This window comes from Gossypium hirsutum, chromosome A05 (assembly GCF_007990345.1).
Source record: "Gossypium hirsutum isolate 1008001.06 chromosome A05, Gossypium_hirsutum_v2.1, whole genome shotgun sequence".
Lineage (NCBI taxonomy): Eukaryota > Viridiplantae > Streptophyta > Magnoliopsida > Malvales > Malvaceae > Gossypium > Gossypium hirsutum.
In genome coordinates, this window is record NC_053428.1 from 18,886,349 (window position 1) to 18,903,869 (window position 17,521).

General features: G+C 32.0%; 1 protein-coding gene across 1 annotated transcript; it reads right to left on the minus strand.

Moving 5' to 3' along the window:
• Nucleotides 1-1,263: 1,263 nt before the first annotated feature.
• Nucleotides 1,264-2,942, minus strand: LOC107957943 (bZIP transcription factor 44). Its single transcript, XM_016893574.2, has one exon. The coding sequence runs from the start codon at nt 2,094-2,096 to the stop codon at nt 1,602-1,604; it is 495 nt and encodes a 164-aa protein (XP_016749063.1). The 5' UTR covers nt 2,097-2,942; the 3' UTR covers nt 1,264-1,601.
• Between the last annotated feature and the right edge of the window lie 14,579 nt (nt 2,943-17,521).

Consider the following 17,521-nt stretch of genomic DNA (forward strand, 5'->3'; position numbering starts at 1 on the left):
TCGTATAATTTTGAAAGTAAATATTTAAAGACAATTGTTCACGTTATTAATATTTTCTTATCAAGTGGTATAATAATATATTAATCTTTCAAAGTTTACCTTTTCTGCTCTTTATATATATATATTATTTTTTTTGAAACAAAAGTTTTTTTTACATTTTTTAAAATTTTTTTAGATTTTGACAAAATATATAAACATTGAACAAAAAAAATATTAATTATTATAAATAATTATTTTTAATTATTCACTTTCAAAATTAAGAGTGATTAAATTATCTCAATTAATTTTTACAAACGGAAGAAGTACTTTTGCATTTAAACAAATGAAAACGACTCCATCTCTTCAAATGGAACCCATTTTATTAATGCTCTTGCTGTTAATTCTAGCATGCAATCAGACACAACAAAGGCGCCAAAAGAAGCTAATTGAACTTAAATGAGAAATTTTTAGTTTGGATCAACTTAAAAGGAATTATGTATTCCCTTTTTCTTTCCTTATTCTTACATAAATCTAACCTAAATTCACCCAATTTCTTGGCTGTCTTTGGGTGGCTCCAATTTAGTTGGTATAATGTCCACTAGCAACATAAAAATAAAAAGCAACAATATATCCTATTTATAGGTAGACATTCAATCAATAAACGCAAGTATAATTAATTCCCTTTGGCTACTTAATTAGTTTAACCCAAACCCATGTGTGTATATTCACTTCAGTTCTTGTTTTCCTTCCCTTATACCTTTTTTTTAATGCCAATAAACTCGATCGCCTTATATATAACGTTGTTGATTAGATTATTATAGAAAAATTGTTGACGTAGGTGAGATACAACATTTGCATATAAAAATATTCATCTGAAGAAATGAATGGTAGATAGAAATTCAAGCTATCAACATATTATACGTGAAAACTAAGTTTTTTTTTTTGTTTATATTAATTAAAACCTTGGATTTTTTTTATTTATTTATGAAAGACTAAGTTAGGTTAGATGCATGATTATTATACATAATAAAAGCCCTCGTTTTTGTTGTTTTGCTCCCTTTCATTTTAGTTCATAATTAATATGGCATCAATTGAAACACGCATGTGATTTAAGTTGTATAAAAAATTTGATGGTGGAAGCAGATTAACCGGTTCAGTCGGCCCTTCAAGCAATATTTTTGTATAGTGGAAAAATAAATGAGAGGGACAAGAAAAGAGAAATATTATCACTTGCATACAAGAGAAGAAGACAACATAAATTATAACATTTGGAAGGAAGGAAAAGAGTCCTAACAGGTGAAGGAAATTTTTATATAAAAACGTAGGAGACCATACTACATACATCCAGAAAACCCGTCAAACATCAAACCCTATTTTATATCTCAAATCCCCATTTACAAGAAGAAAATTGATAATAAAAAATTGCATCCCATGCCAAGCAGCTTTCACTTGCTACTTGCCAATTCTCTCACAATCATCATCCCTTACATCATCTTCCTAGACCTATAGCTGCCAATAACACTAATATTTCATTAAATTAATTAACCATAACAATAATATTATATTAATACCCTCGTTTTATAAGTAAAATGAGGGATGATGGTGGTGAGGATTATTATGGATCAGTAGTACTGGAACATGTCTGGAGAGGCCATGATGGGTTGGTTAAGGTAAGGTAGATGGAAAGGCTTGGTGAAACCGTGGTCACAAGTACTTGTTTCAAAGCACTGATCAGTTTCGTACACCAACTCACTGGCGCTCATGGTGTTGAGATAACTGAGGATTTGATTCAGATAGTCGAGTCTTTGACTCAGTTCCATCATCTGAGCCCTCAGAACCGAGTTCTCAGCCTGAATGTTGAGATAGTGGTGGGTGGTGAAGTTGATGCTGTTCAGGATTTGGTTGTTTTCTTTGCTGAGCTGAGCCACTTGGGCCACTAATTCATCCAAGTGCTGCTGTTTCCTCATCCTGGATCTTCTTGCCGATTCCCTGTTAGATTCCTTTCTCTTTCTTTTTCTTTGGTCCATCATATTCTGCTGGTGCAGGTCCTCTTCAGACCCAGAGTTCTGAAGCTGCGAGGAGCTTGAGGAATTGGAGTTTCCACTGGACGAAGCCATGTTAATATTTTTACACCAAACTCACTGCTAAAACTTCAAATATAGATTACTAATATTTCAGGATAATCTAACCTCAAAGGCGACTGGACACCTATACTAGGCTACAGATAATTATATATATAGTAAAAAAAATAAGCAATTACAAAATGGTTATTTATGAAAAAACATAGAACCAGTAGAGGAAGACAACTGAGAAAGATTGAACGAGATGTGTCCTGCGTCTGAGGGAGGAATTTATCATAAAACCGGATCGGAGGATTTCACTGACAACTGGAGACATGAGTCTCAAGCATCAACCACAACAATTTACGCAGCATCAAGATTTACAGCAAAAAAAAAAGAAAAAACTTCTTGGAAGAATAATATCAGCAAAAAAAAAACCAAGATATTTCTTTATCAGCAAAAAAAAACCAAGATATTTCTTTCTCTTCTTGCTGGAAGATAGAGTTTTGACTTAATGGATTTTTGGTATAGACTCTAGAATCTAGACTGGAGTTCAACAACCAAAAATCCCCGATATAAAAGCAAACACCCTCAAAAGGGATGTGATTAGAACAGAGGAAGCTGAGGAAAACTGGGGAAAACAAGAACTAAAAGAAGCAGCAGAACCTCAGCTCAAAGAGAAAAGAAAGAGAAGAGAGCGGAAGTGGAAGAGGTTGTTGAGAATATTGATACGGTAATTTATAGAAGGAAATTATTGAAAATGAGGAAATTAAAAAATAATTAAAAAAAAGAGCATTGGAGAACCTTCTTGTTTGGGAGTTGTTGGAGGAAGATGGGACGAAATTTACCCCACCCTCCGACTTAGGCTGCATCACCCAACACATGCTAATTTTTTTTTATTCTCCTTTTTGCCTCTCTTTTCTTTCTCTTGTAATTGTAATATAATCTCGTTCTTAAGTTGTTCTAGTAGTAATTAAAATATTTTAAAATAATTTGAGTTGTTTAAAATAAGATTATTTTTAATAAGTAAAATCTAAATATGAATGCAATGGTTACAATGAGTTATCATGAGTAAGGTTGGCTATGCGATTTATGTTATGATTCGTGTGATTCGTCAGTCTTAAGGTGGGAGTTTTCACAGTCGAGGTGGTTAAAGCTTAATACGGATAGTAAAGTTGGCGTAGGATGTGGAATCGCCATTGCTGGGAGTTTAGTGAGGAATTATAAGGGAGATTAGATGCTTAGATGTAGTCAAAATTTGGGAATTAACTCGGTATTAGAGGTTGAACTTCATGAAATTGTAGATGGACTCCAATTGGCATGGAAGTAAGGGGTGCGTCATTTGGTTATTGAGAATGATAGTAAAATGGCGACGAATTTAATACCTAAAAATGAGAGAGAGGAAAACTTTTGGCTAGAGTTAAAAATCTATAATTGAGTGGTAAAGAATTGATATGTTATGCTTCGATTTGCACAAAGAACAACAAATATGATAATTGACGCTATAACTAAGGAAATTAGAAAGCATACAATGAGAGTTCTTTTCTTCGCTTATCTTTTATCGCTAGTATCAAGTTTTTTTTATAAATTTTTTTATTGACATTTATATTTAATTTATATATTCTAATTTGATTAATTGTAACTCTAATAATTTTTAAATTTTGTTTTTTATTTATAAAAAAAACATGGCACCTGATTCGTAAATTCTGGATTTAGTGCTTAAAAAAAAACCAATCATCACAACCTATTGGAATACAATCTGACCAACCTTTTGGCATTCAAAACTAAAAGCAGCTCCATGCGCATAAAATGAGCTCCCAATAATGGTGTTAAAGCCTAGGCGGTAACACAAGGTAACCATCAAAGTTTTGACTTTATTTGGCTACAGGTTTTACTTTGAAGTGAAAACATATAGAAACAAATAATAACATCCCAGAAAGCTTAATTAAAAATGAACTTCCATTTTACGCCTTATATGGTATGGTATTAACTAACAACAGATTGGACCACAAACCCAAATTAAAGCATATGGCCCCAGCCTTAATTGCATGCCAGTAGTGGGTAGGGCAATGATACTAAAAACAGTTTTTTTCTGATATGTTTTCTAACAGGAAATATCACAAGCAAAAGCAACTAATATATATCACCCCATTCCAATAGTGGTAATAGTTAAAAAACTTGTTAATTGTTTCTTAGACCCTGTTATAGTGTTATTGTGCAATTCCTGGTTCTATTCTTTGCAAATGTGACAAGATTAGTTTTTTTTTTCCTTTTTTATTACTATCAGAAAGGTGAATTTCATTAAAGATTAGTCATGTTGAAGTGATAGCTATGGGCTATGGGTTTGGTTTAATCTGCCTAAAACCTACTCTTCCATCTGCCCAACCTTCACATGGATACAAGAGATCCACAGAAAAAATATGCAAAAGGAATGTGGTGAACCATTTGTAGAGAATTAATGCTACTTATTTATATTTATTCTAAGAATTTGTATTAAATAATATTATTTTAATTATAAAAATTTAAAAAAATATACTCATATTAAAGACATATAAATATCAAACACTTAATTCCCGTGGTCCGGATAGTATAACTGCTGGCCTGGCCAACAGAAACTCAGATCAGGGAGACAAGAACCGTTGTATTTACATGATTACTTGTGTCGGAAGCGCAATGGTGCAGCCATAAACTTCTACTTTTATACATGTTTAAACATGAAATCAAGGTTTCTGACTTTTTATCTAGACAGAAAAAAGAATGAAGATGAACCCCCCCCCCCAAAAGAAAAAAAAAACTATGAACTATCAATAATGTTATAAATACATTTTAATTGATGAAGCAGTTGGACCCAAAAAAAAACCCACCATGGGTGAAGCACATATACTTGAGAATATTCCATCAGCTAAAACTCTAAAATTTGCCTAATTGATGTCATCAGGTTTTCCCTTTCTGTTACTATAGTTGAGCCCATGTCAGACTGATAATGACCACTTCCAATCCCGTGTTTTTCTTTACTTACCCCCCGAAAAAGAACACCAAAATTTATTTTATTTTTACCAAATGCTTACACACAATGAAAGACTAAAAGGGGAACACGAAAGTTCTTTGATGCTTACCCTGTTTTGGTTTATAGCCATGATAATGCAATACACACTAATCCAACCAAACCAAACCCAACACCATGTTCCTGTATGTAACAGATACACCCCTTTATGTTTCGGTCTGCAGTATACAATGAGGGGGGAGTAATTACCAAAAATTAATAAATTAATCACAGTTGGATTTCATTTTTGGGATAATCTGTTAAGATCCACATGATCTTTTAATACTAATATTGGTTTGCAGACAAAGCCATGAAACATGTTGATAGCTGAAACAGCTGATGCAATCACCATGCTAAAGGCAACCAAAAACAGTTAAACCACTGATCTTGGGTGAGGCCCCTTGGAAGACAGTGGTGGAGTACGTATAGTAACAGGAGGGTGGGGCACAAAATAACAGTAAATATAATAAAATTTTATGTACTTTATCATGGATGGGATGATGGTTAGTGAGTCGGGCTGAACTAATAATTTAGGTAAAAATATAGTTTCAAATATATATATATATCAATCGACCGAATCCAAAAACGATGATATATTTCTGAAAGGTTGAAAAAGCGAAAAGAATATGGTTACATTCTTTTCTATTTACAAAATTATTGTTGGATTACAGCATCACCTATGAATCATGGTTACGTGAAAATTAGATGTAGGAACTCATATGTGATCATTAAGTATGGGGCCAATATAAACGAATTTAGGACTATAGGTTACCACTTATTTAGTTAATTAAGCTGGTAAATTCTCTAGTTATTATATAATAAATAATAGCCAAATTTGACCTTTCCCTCCATCATTCATTAGTATAGTCGTTAAGGATATGGGGCATCGTTCCTTATCAATTAAGATTCGATATCGTAAAAAGTATTTTAAGAAAAAGATTTTAATTAAAAAATAGATTTATATTTGATATTTGATATTTGGTTAATAAATCAGGTAATAAAAGATTAAGTGAAGTGAAATTATTTTGATGATATCTGATTGATTAATGGTGTATAGAGATTGTATATTATTAGATCGGTCCATGGACAACTAAAACTTAACTTATGTGGATTCAGTTAAAATACAGATAATAAAAAAACCTGCAACAGATTCAAGATTCAGGAAGTGTTGTAAAAAGAAGGACATTGAGTACTTTTTCTAATTTCTTCCTCCAAGAAAACTTTAGATTCTGAATGTTTAGCAATTGAGACATAAACTTGTGATTCCTCTTACAATTTGTAAGGTAAACGTTGATTTTGTACGAGTAAAAGAGACAAATAAATTTAATTACTTCCATGGTCAATCAGACATTACTACTTTCAATTTTCTTTATTTTAACAATCTTCTTCATCAATTGGCAAACGTTATCAGGCAGAGACGAGAGAGCAGCAGAGGGAATTTCAATTATAAGGATATAATAATATATGGTCGGTTTTTGTAGGGTCAAGACCAAGAGGCCAATCTATTTCAGCTTTTCCGAAAGGGTCCCCAAACATACTCGATCAATTTCGATTTTCCATGCACATGATTTTCTCATGTTCCACTTTTATTTTTATTTTTATTTTCTCCTTTCTTTTTTCCTCGGCTTATAGCTTTCAACATCAACAACTTGCATGGTTTGGTTTCAGAGCTTCCTTTGCTCCTATTACCTGACAATACACAATTGCAGATACCTAAAACACATATACGATATATTTAGCGTTTATAGATAAGAGAAATTATCCGGCAGTGGATAATTCCTATTTAACAAACTATACCCAAATCCCTGAAACAGGATTTAGAAAGTTGTTCTTCAACCTTGGCTGCTTAACCAACAAGGAGGTGGTCTCTCAGCTTTGGACAAGTCATCTCTGCTGGGTCGCTTTGTTGGACTAGTGTATAGCTAAAAAACCAGGCTAAGTATAAATCCACATGCTACTTTATACGAAAAAGGAAAAGAAAGCAGCCATCTCTTCAAACCTAAAAATCTAGACCAGCCACCATCAAATTTGATCATCTTTACGGCTCCAAATTACAAAACTCCCTCAAAAAGAAAAAGCAGATGACCGCTCACGCTATATCGTGCATGGTAGAAATAGTTAAACAGTGAGGTGAAGCTGTCATGTCACCTATTCTTGGTCCAGTTTCGTACCAACTTCATGTCTGATACATATATTTTATCTTTTTATTCAACTCTGGAATCTTGAATAAATCTGCCTTCACCGTGAAGGCAAGCCTCAAAATGATATTACAGCGTATTATATATATATGTTAATGTCACAAACCAAGATGGAGACAATTATTTGAGAATAGTTCTAATTTTGCACTTGCCCCAAAACGGGAGAAGTAAACTTGGAGTTTAAACAATTCCGTGCTTCTAAAAGCATGCTTCCTTAGAGAAATAATCATGATTATCTACATGAAAAGCATATTCGAAGAACCTGGTCATAGTGGGAGAACCCAAAAATCAACTCCCTTTTGTTTACTTGTAATTTAAAATGTCATTAAAAAATACATATTTTTCTGTAAGGAGAATCACATTCAAAGCCTGCTTGATTGATATTATGCTTTAATCAATATATATATATATAACAGTTGAAAATTCACATTTGAGAAAAATAAATAAAGGAACTGAATTCATACATTACTTGCTACAGTCAAGCTGGCATTTGAAAACCCAAAAAGACGTATCAATGTAGTGTAACTGCTATTTTCTTTAATCATAAAAACAACTAGGGCATGTGAACATTACTTAAAAGAAAAAAAAGGGTTGGAGAAGCTGACACAGAATCCATCAACTTTAACCTTTGCACAGCTCAATCTTATCATATCTGCCTCTCATTCATTTTGACCAATAACTTGCTATCTTTCCCCCAAGAAGATATTGGGTTCATATGGTTCACCAGAGGCTACTATCCTTTTTCCTTCAATGGAAAAAAGCATCTGTCATTTGAGTTGCTTCTGCTAGCACCACTGCTAAACAATATGTAAACAAATTGCCAAACGAATATCATCGTATCAATCAATTAGATGCTTTTTTAATGGTTTGATATTTTACTTAATTCAGCTCTTCCAAGTGGCAAACAAAAGCACACGGGAACTAATTCTTTCAAGCAAAAAAGAAATATATAGCTGAGGGATAATTTCTTTTTCTTTTCCTTCCCCTTCGTGTAAAATAACTCAAAAGTCAATGAATTTATGTTAGAGTCAATCCCCTAGATGTTTTTTGGGTTTCCAAGCTTTTAGCATAATCTGCCAAGTTTTTGCATTAATTTCCAAAGAAGAGTGGGATTATTACACGTGATCTATTCTCTTTCCAACACCTATTTCACTGCACTTTATTTTTTATGACAAACTTCATAAGATGTGCCCCCCACCAACCCATAAGAAAATAAAAGGGCAGCCATTGGGTTAAAGAAAGGAGCCAACTTGTAAGTTGGAAGGTTTGCCCCTGCTGCAATGCCGTTAAAAAGCAGCGAAAGATAAACTAAAACAATAGAAAGCTGAAGCATCCACTTGAAAAGCCAAACCAGGACAGGAAGCGGGGTGTGGGAAAGAGACCAGCAAATCAAATGTGGACCCCTCCGACTCCTCCTAAGGGCTTTTTTTTTTTCAAATATGCGGCAAAACCAAATATTCTTTTTGGGTGAGATTTTGAGTTATATGCTTTTATGAGTTGTATTCAATTATATTTTTATAATTTTTGAATGATTAAATTAAAATTTATTATTTTAAAAAAATAAAATATAATTTTATTATTTATTATTATATATTTTTATAAAATTTAAGGGGACCCAAAATAATATTTTTACCATTTTAGTTTCCCGGCCCGTTGGCGCCGCCCCTGTTCAAAATCTGTTTGACCACCATTCTTTATTTCCTGTTTCATTATATCTTAGTATATTTTTGTAATAGCCCGATTTTAGGCTTAGTCGGAACAGTGGTTTCGGGACCACAAATCCGACGAAAAAAAAAATGTAATGGCTTGAATTTTCAGAGGTGTCGGAACGGTGATTCGAGATCACTAAATTCGACAAATGGGTAGAAAATATTATTAATTTAGCAAGTATAAGTTAAATATGAAGTTAGGAAAATTTTTGAAATAGTGAATAGTGCACTAGAAATAAATATTAAAATAATTAGAATCGAAATGAGGTATCAAGACCTCGGGGATTTTAAACTGAGCCATAAATATTTTTATAAATATTTATGGAGTGTTAAAAAGTTAGTATTAAAGTTTCGTTAAGAAATTTTAAAGTTCCGATAATTAATTGAACAAAAAGGACTAAATTGTAACAAATGCAAAATTTTGGGAAATGATTAAATAGCTTAAATGATAAAAGGAAGAGGGCTTAAAAGCAAATAGACCCAAGGTCTATTTGGGCTGGACGGCAGAGGCATGAAATCAGCAAGAAAGTAAGGAGAATTAAGGGCAAAATTGGAAAATTGCAAAATTTGCTTAATAAAGTTAGGACCCAAGTGGAATTATCTAGATTTCTCTTCATTTTTCTGAATTCTCATCAGCTAAAACACCATGGAAGGGCTTCTTCAAGCTGGTTCTTCATATTTTTATTACAAGTAAGTTCAATTCTTGACTATTTCTTGAAATTTTTGTATTTTTATGACTTTTACAACTAGGCCCACTTGTTAAATTCATTAGTTTTTGATTTTATGAAAGAAGTTGAAAGTTGATATGAATATGTGCTGGAAGTATATGATGATTTAGCATGAAATTAGAGCTTTAAATTGTTCATATGCTGATTTTATTGAAAGAATTGAATAGAAAGTGAATGTTTGGGACCTAATAGTAAAAGAGTTTGAAGATAGAGTTATATGTGGCAATTCTGAATTTCAATAGTTGTGTAACAACTTATAATGTCTAGTAAAGTACTAATTGAGAAAATTAGATTAATTGAGGGGTTAATTGAGAAAGGACCGAATTGTATAAACTGTGAAATTTGGGGCAAAATGGAAATCAACATTTTGCACTAAAGCAGTTTTGGACAGCAGCAGTAGTGTAACTTTGAAAAATCACCAAAAATTGTAGAGATTTAATTAGAGGATGAATAAAATATGAAATTAAAGCTTATTGAGTCTAGTTTCTTATAAAAGAAATGATGTGAGCAATGGAATTGTAAATCATGAGATATAATAGATTTTGTGAGACAAGGTCAGAATGAATTCGGGTTCCCCTGTTCTGACTTTGGAAAATCATTAAAAATTGTACAGAAATGATTATGAGTTATAGTTTATATGGTTAGAATCCTTAATGAGTCTATTTTTAGAAGAAACAAGCTAAAACATCATCCAAATTCTGTACAATGAGATAATTAATTTTTAGTGAAGAGTGGTCGGAACTGTCAGACAGCGAAACAGGGGAAACTTTAAAGAATAAACTGTACTATTTGGCTGAACAAAAAATTATGAAAATTTTATGGTATGAAGATATGTGAGTCTAGTTTCAGGGAAAATTAACGGATCTTAATTTGGAGCTCTGTAGCTCCGGATAAAAATAATTTAGTGACTCTGACTCGGATAAACAGCTTTGAATATACATGTTAGTGAATATTGAAATTATGGTTAATGTTGTTTAAGTGTGTTATACACATTAAGGATGTGGAATGGAGAGGAGGAGGAGGAAAATTGGGAAATATATGAATGATTCGTGTATAAATGGTCATATGTTTGATTATAACTCATAAACGATGAAATATGAATGATGCTTATTTTTGTGCATTATTGGTCATGGTTTAAGCTCATGTGTGAAAATAAAGTTTCATAGTATGTGTGTATGGTATATTCAGTATATGATTTGGCATGAAATAATACCATGAATGGTTTATGAATTAACACATGTTGGTAAGCATGATATATGAATAAATGATCAAATTGAGCGGAACGCCGGATTTGAGTACTTCTGATCAAGTGATAAAGTGATAAGTGGTAGCTTTAGCTACACTTATCTGATCAAGTGACAAGTGGAAAGTGATAAGTAATAGCTTCGGCTATACTTATCTGATCAAGTGATAAAGTGATAAGTTATAGCTTCGGCTATACTTATCTGATCAAGTGACAAAGTGATAAGTGATAGCTTCAGCTACACTTATCTGATCAAGTGACAAGTGGAAAGTGATAAGTGATAGCTTCGGCTACACTTATCTGATCAAGTGACAAGTGGAAAGTGATAAGTGATAGCTTCGGCTACACTTATCTGATCAAGTGACAAGTGAAAAGTGATAAGTGATAGCTTCGGCTATACTTATCTGATCAAGAGACAAAGTGATAAGTGATAGCTTTAGCTACACTTATCTGATCAAGAGACAAAGTGATAAGTGGCTACACTTATCTGATCAAGAAACAAAGTGATAAGTGGCTACACTTATCTGATCAAGGGACAAGTGATAAGTGATCATACGTAAGACCATAGTTATACTATGGCAAAGTGAAAGTGAAGTACTCAATTTTCCGTGACCGTTCCCTAATTTGATTAAGGATGGTAAGTGACAAATGGGCCCAAAAGAATTAAAGTAAATGGATAAGTGGTAGTGTATTTATATCAGGACGATGTTGTTATTCAAACTAAAGTGATATTTTCATTGCTAAATTGAGAATTTCATAAATGTGTTATTGAATGGTATAATCAATAAACATTGAGTTAAATGGTAAATACGTATTAGTTTTGAATTTGATGTCATTGAATTGTACGTGAATTAAATGGAAATTTCTAGTGATATGATTTAAATTATGAGCATGAGAAATTGCGAATTGAATGAAATGGAAATGAAGCATTAAATTGCATGAGTATGTATCGGGTCTCGCAAGCCCTAATTATTATGATTATAATATTTTGAGGATATATTGTGAAAAGTTATAGAAACATGTTAATTATTTTTGAAAGTTTTAATTTTGATGAAATTTTATAACTCGGTTAAATACGTTTACAAGTGTATGTGTTTTGGTAATGCCTCGTACCCTATTCCGGTGTTGGATACGGGTAAGGGGTGTTACATTTAGTGGTATCAGAGCTACGGTTTAGTCGGTTCTCGGACCAAACGTAGCAATGTGAGCCTAGCTATACATGCCACGTTATTACTCTTGATGATGTGATATCTCCGGGCTCTAACGAAATTGCTTTGTTAAGACAGAGATGATTTTCAATCGAGCTATTTTCGATAATGCTAAAAATGATATTGAGATAAATGAAAAATGCTCACGTTATGTTGGAATTTGGAAAGGTAAGTATAAAAATTTGTGATATGGATGTGTTCATGTATGAAAAGAGATGACTATAAGTTAAAAAAAAAAATTTTATGTTGTGATAAGCTCATCCAAGTATGTTGGTGATTATATAATGCTATGTGCTCAACATATTTGATTAAGTGAATATGATAAGCAAATTTACTTAAATAGATGGAACGTGTGTATGTACATCTGCTTGAATAAGTGAAATTAGTATGTTCATATGATAGAATCTTATGTTTAATTGTTAAATTAAAGATAATAAGATATTTTGTTTTATGTCTAAACCATGAATATTATAATAGTATGAAAAATTGAATTGGAAGTCAAATTGAGTAGAACGTAGGAATGAGTACTTTCGTTCAGTGATATGTGATGAATTGACGGAAAAGACCATGGTTTGACCATGGCAACATGTGAACATGTGATTATGTGATTCCGTGTAAGACCATAGCTGGGCTATGGCATCGGTAAGTGATATGTGATTCCGTGTAAGACCATAGCCCAGCTATGGTCATCGGTAAGTGATATGTGATTCCGTGTAAGACCATAGCTGGGCTATGGCATCGGTAAGTGATATGTGACTCCGTGTAAGACCATAGCTGGGCTATGGCATCGGTATGTGATTTGTGATTACGTGTAAGACCATAGTTGGACTATGGCATCGAGAAAACGAAGTACTCAATTCCGTAAGACGTTCTCTAATTTGGCAAATGTCGGTAAGTAAAATAGAAGCCAAGTATTGGAATTTAATTAGATATTAACATTGAGCTTGAGTAAGTAAATTCGTTGTGTGAAATTGTGAGTGACAGAAAACATTTGTAATAAATAGATGTGTTAATTTGCTTGGAATGAATTACGTGGTTTTGATGGTATTACATTGATGATGAATACAAAATCATATATATATATATGTATCTATGAGAGCAAGTTGAAAGATTTATGACTTCACCAACACCCCCTTATCAGTATTGTTCTATGACGAAAATTATCTTGATGAGACAGATATGTTTTTCAACTGAGTTAATTCTAATAGTATAGAAATAAATACTAAAATGTTTGAGTGAAAATGTATTAATTATGAGTTGAAACTCATAAAAGTATGGATCAAAGAATAAAACATTTTTTTTTATTGATGAATGTTATAATTATACAAGCATATGAGTTATGATATTTGGATTATGATGCTATATAGAAATTTTGATTGTGAATTAGTGATTTGAGTTAGAATTTTGTGTTGAGAACAAAAGTGATTAAAAGCAAATGTTTATTAAATGCTTTGAGAATGTGAACTTAGTAATGAATTGGCTATTTGTGATGGTATGTGTTATGCGCATTTATGTGTAAGATAAATTTGAGGCTTTACTACACTCACCCCCATATTAGTAAAATGTTACAATGAAATTTGTGAGATTCTGGTTGAATAAGCTTACGAGTGTAGTGTTACAGAAGTTCGTGTACGGAAGAATAATAATGTGGTCGGAAAAGTGAATGAATTAGAAAATGAGGACAATATAAAAAGAGAGAAATATTTGATAGTTCTGAAAACTACTCAGATTATCAAAATGGATATCATTCTATATGGATTGTAATTTTTCGATACTTTGTGTAGCTTCAGATGCTAAAATATCGCTATCCTGATTTTCTTATGAATCTATGTGATTATCTGTAAAAGATATGAAAATCCAAAATCATGTGCGAATTTGAAATATACTGTGGAAGTAAATCATTAACCTACCATCTGGTAAGATTTTCGGGGACGAAAATCCCTAAAGGGGGGAGAGTTGTAATAGCCCGATTTTAGGCTTAGTCGGAACAGTGGTTTCGGGACCACAAATCCGACGAAAAAAAAAATGTAATGGCTTGAATTTTCAGAGGTGTCGGAACGGTGATTCGAGATCACTAAATTCGACAAATGGGTAGAAAATATTATTAATTTAGCAAGTATAAGTTAAATATGAAGTTAGGAAAATTTTTGAAATAGTGAATAGTGCACTAGAAATAAATATTAAAATAATTAGAATCGAAATGAGGTATCAAGACCTCGGGGATTTTAAACTGAGCCATAAATATTTTTATAAATATTTATGGAGTGTTAAAAAGTTAGTATTAAAGTTTCGTTAAGAAATTTTAAAGTTCCGATAATTAATTGAACAAAAAGGACTAAATTGTAACAAATGCAAAATTTTGGGAAATGATTAAATAGCTTAAATGATAAAAGGAAGAGGGCTTAAAAGCAAATAGACCCAAGGTCTATTTGGGCTGGACGGCAGAGGCATGAAATCAGCAAGAAAGTAAGGAGAATTAAGGGCAAAATTGGAAAATTGCAAAATTTGCTTAATAAAGTTAGGACCAAAGTGGAATTATCTAGATTTCTCTTCATTTTTCTGAATTCTCATCAGCTAAAACACCATGGAAGGGCTTCTTCAAGCTGGTTCTTCATATTTTTATTACAAGTAAGTTCAATTCTTGACTATTTCTTGAAATTTTTGTATTTTTATGACTTTTACAACTAGGCCCACTTGTTAAATTCATTAGTTTTTGATTTTATGAAAGAATTTGAAAGTTGATATGAATATGTGCTGGAAGTATATGATGATTTAGCATGAAATTAGAGCTTTAAATTGTTCATATGCTGATTTTATTGAAAGAATTGAATAGAAAGTGAATGTTTGGGACCTAATAGTAAAAGAGTTTGAAGATAGAGTTATATGTGGCAATTCTGAATTTCAATAGTTGTGTAACAACTTATAATGTCTAGTAAAGTACTAATTGAGAAAATTAGATTAATTGAGGGGTTAATTGAGAAAGGACCGAATTGTATAAACTGTGAAATTTGGGGCAAAATGGAAATCAACATTTTGCACTAAAGCAGTTTTGGACAGCAGCAGTAGTGTAACTTTGAAAAATCACCAAAAATTGTAGAGATTTAATTAGAGGATGAATAAAATATGAAATTAAAGCTTATTGAGTCTAGTTTCTTATAAAAGAAATGATGTGAGCAATGGAATTGTAAATCATGAGATATAATAGATTTTGTGAGATAAGGTCAGAATGAATTCGGGTTCCCCTGTTCTGACTTTGGAAAATCATTAAAAATTGTACAGAAATGATTATGAGTTATAGTTTATATGGTTAGAATCCTTAATGAGTCTATTTTTAGAAGAAACAAGCTAAAACATCATCCGAATTCTGTACAATGAGATAATTAATTTTTAGTGAAGAGTGGTCGGAACTGTCAGACAGCGAAACAGGGGAAACGTTAAAGAATAAACTGTACTATTTGGCTGAACAAAAAATTATGAAAATTTTATGGTATGAAGATATGTGAGTCTAGTTTCAGGGAAAATTAACGGATCTTAATTTGGAGCTCTGTAGCTCCGGATAAAAATAATTTAGTGACTCTGACTCGGATAAACAGCTTTGAATATACATGTTAGTGAATATTGAAATTATGGTTAATGTTGTTTAAGTGTGTTATACACATTAAGGATGTGGAATGGAGAGGAGGAGGAGGAAAATTGGGAAATATATGAATGATTCGTGTATAAATGGTCATATGTTTGATTATAACTCATAAACGATGAAATATGAATGATGCTTATTTTTGTGCATTATTGGTCATGGTTTAAGCTCATGTGTGAAAATAAAGTTTCATAGTATGTGTGTATGGTATATTCAGTATATGATTTGGCATGAAATAATACCATGAATGGTTTATGAATTAACACATGTTGGTAAGCATGATATATGAATAAATGATCAAATTGAGCGGAACGCCGGATTTGAGTACTTCTGATCAAGTGATAAAGTGATAAGTGGTAGCTTTAGCTACACTTATCTGATCAAGTGACAAGTGGAAAGTGATAAGTAATAGCTTCGGCTATACTTATCTGATCAAGTGATAAAGTGATAAGTTATAGCTTCGGCTATACTTATCTGATCAAGTGACAAAGTGATAAGTGATAGCTTCACCTACACTTATCTGATCAAGTGACAAGTGGAAAGTGATAAGTGATAGCTTCGGCTACACTTATCTGATCAAGTGACAAGTGGAAAGTGATAAGTGATAGCTTCGGCTACACTTATCTGATCAAGTGACAAGTGAAAAGTGATAAGTGATAGCTTCGGCTATACTTATCTGATCAAGAGACAAAGTGATAAGTGATAGCTTTAGCTACACTTATCTAATCAAGAGACAAAGTGATAAGTGGCTACACTTATCTGATCAAGAAACAAAGTGATAAGTGGCTACACTTATCTGATCAAGGGACAAGTGATAAGTGATCATACGTAAGACCATAGTTATACTATGGCAAAGTGAAAGTGAAGTACTCAATTTTCCGTGACCGTTCCCTAATTTGATTAAGGATGGTAAGTGACAAATGGGCCCAAAAGAATTAAAGTAAATGGATAAGTGGTAGTGTATTTATATCAGGACGATGTTGTTATTCAAACTAAAGTGATATTTTCATTGCTAAATTGAGAATTTCATAAATGTGTTATTGAATGGTATAATCAATAAACATTGAGTTAAATGGTAAATACGTATTAGTTTTGAATTTGATGTCATTGAATTGTACGTGAATTAAATGGAAATTTCTAGTGATATGATTTAAATTATGAGCATGAGAAATTGCGAATTGAATGAAATGGAAATGAAGCATTAAACTGCATGAGTATGTATCGGGTCTCGCAGGCCCTAATTATTATGATTATAATATTTTGAGGATATATTGTGAAAAGTTATAGAAACATGTTAATTATTTTTGAAAGTTTTAATTTTGATGAAATTTTATAACTCGGTTAAATACGTTTACAAGTGTATGTGTTTTGGTAATGCCTCGTACCCTATTCCGGTGTTGGATACGGGTAAGGGGTGTTATAATTTTCCCCAGCTTCACCGGGAAATCCTTTTATATTTTTTCTTAAACTTTTATAAATAATAGTGATAAGTACCGAAAGTAATTAATATCAATAATAAAGATTAATAAATTTCATTCAAACATTTTTTTTATCATTTGTCATGCGAATACATCTATAATTTTTATTATTTTTAGTAATTTCTTATACCCGTTTCATTTTCGATAAAATATAATCATTTGTTACAATTAAATTAAATTAACAACAATTCTTTTTATAAAAAATTCAAACTTTTTTTATTTAATTAAATAAAATTTA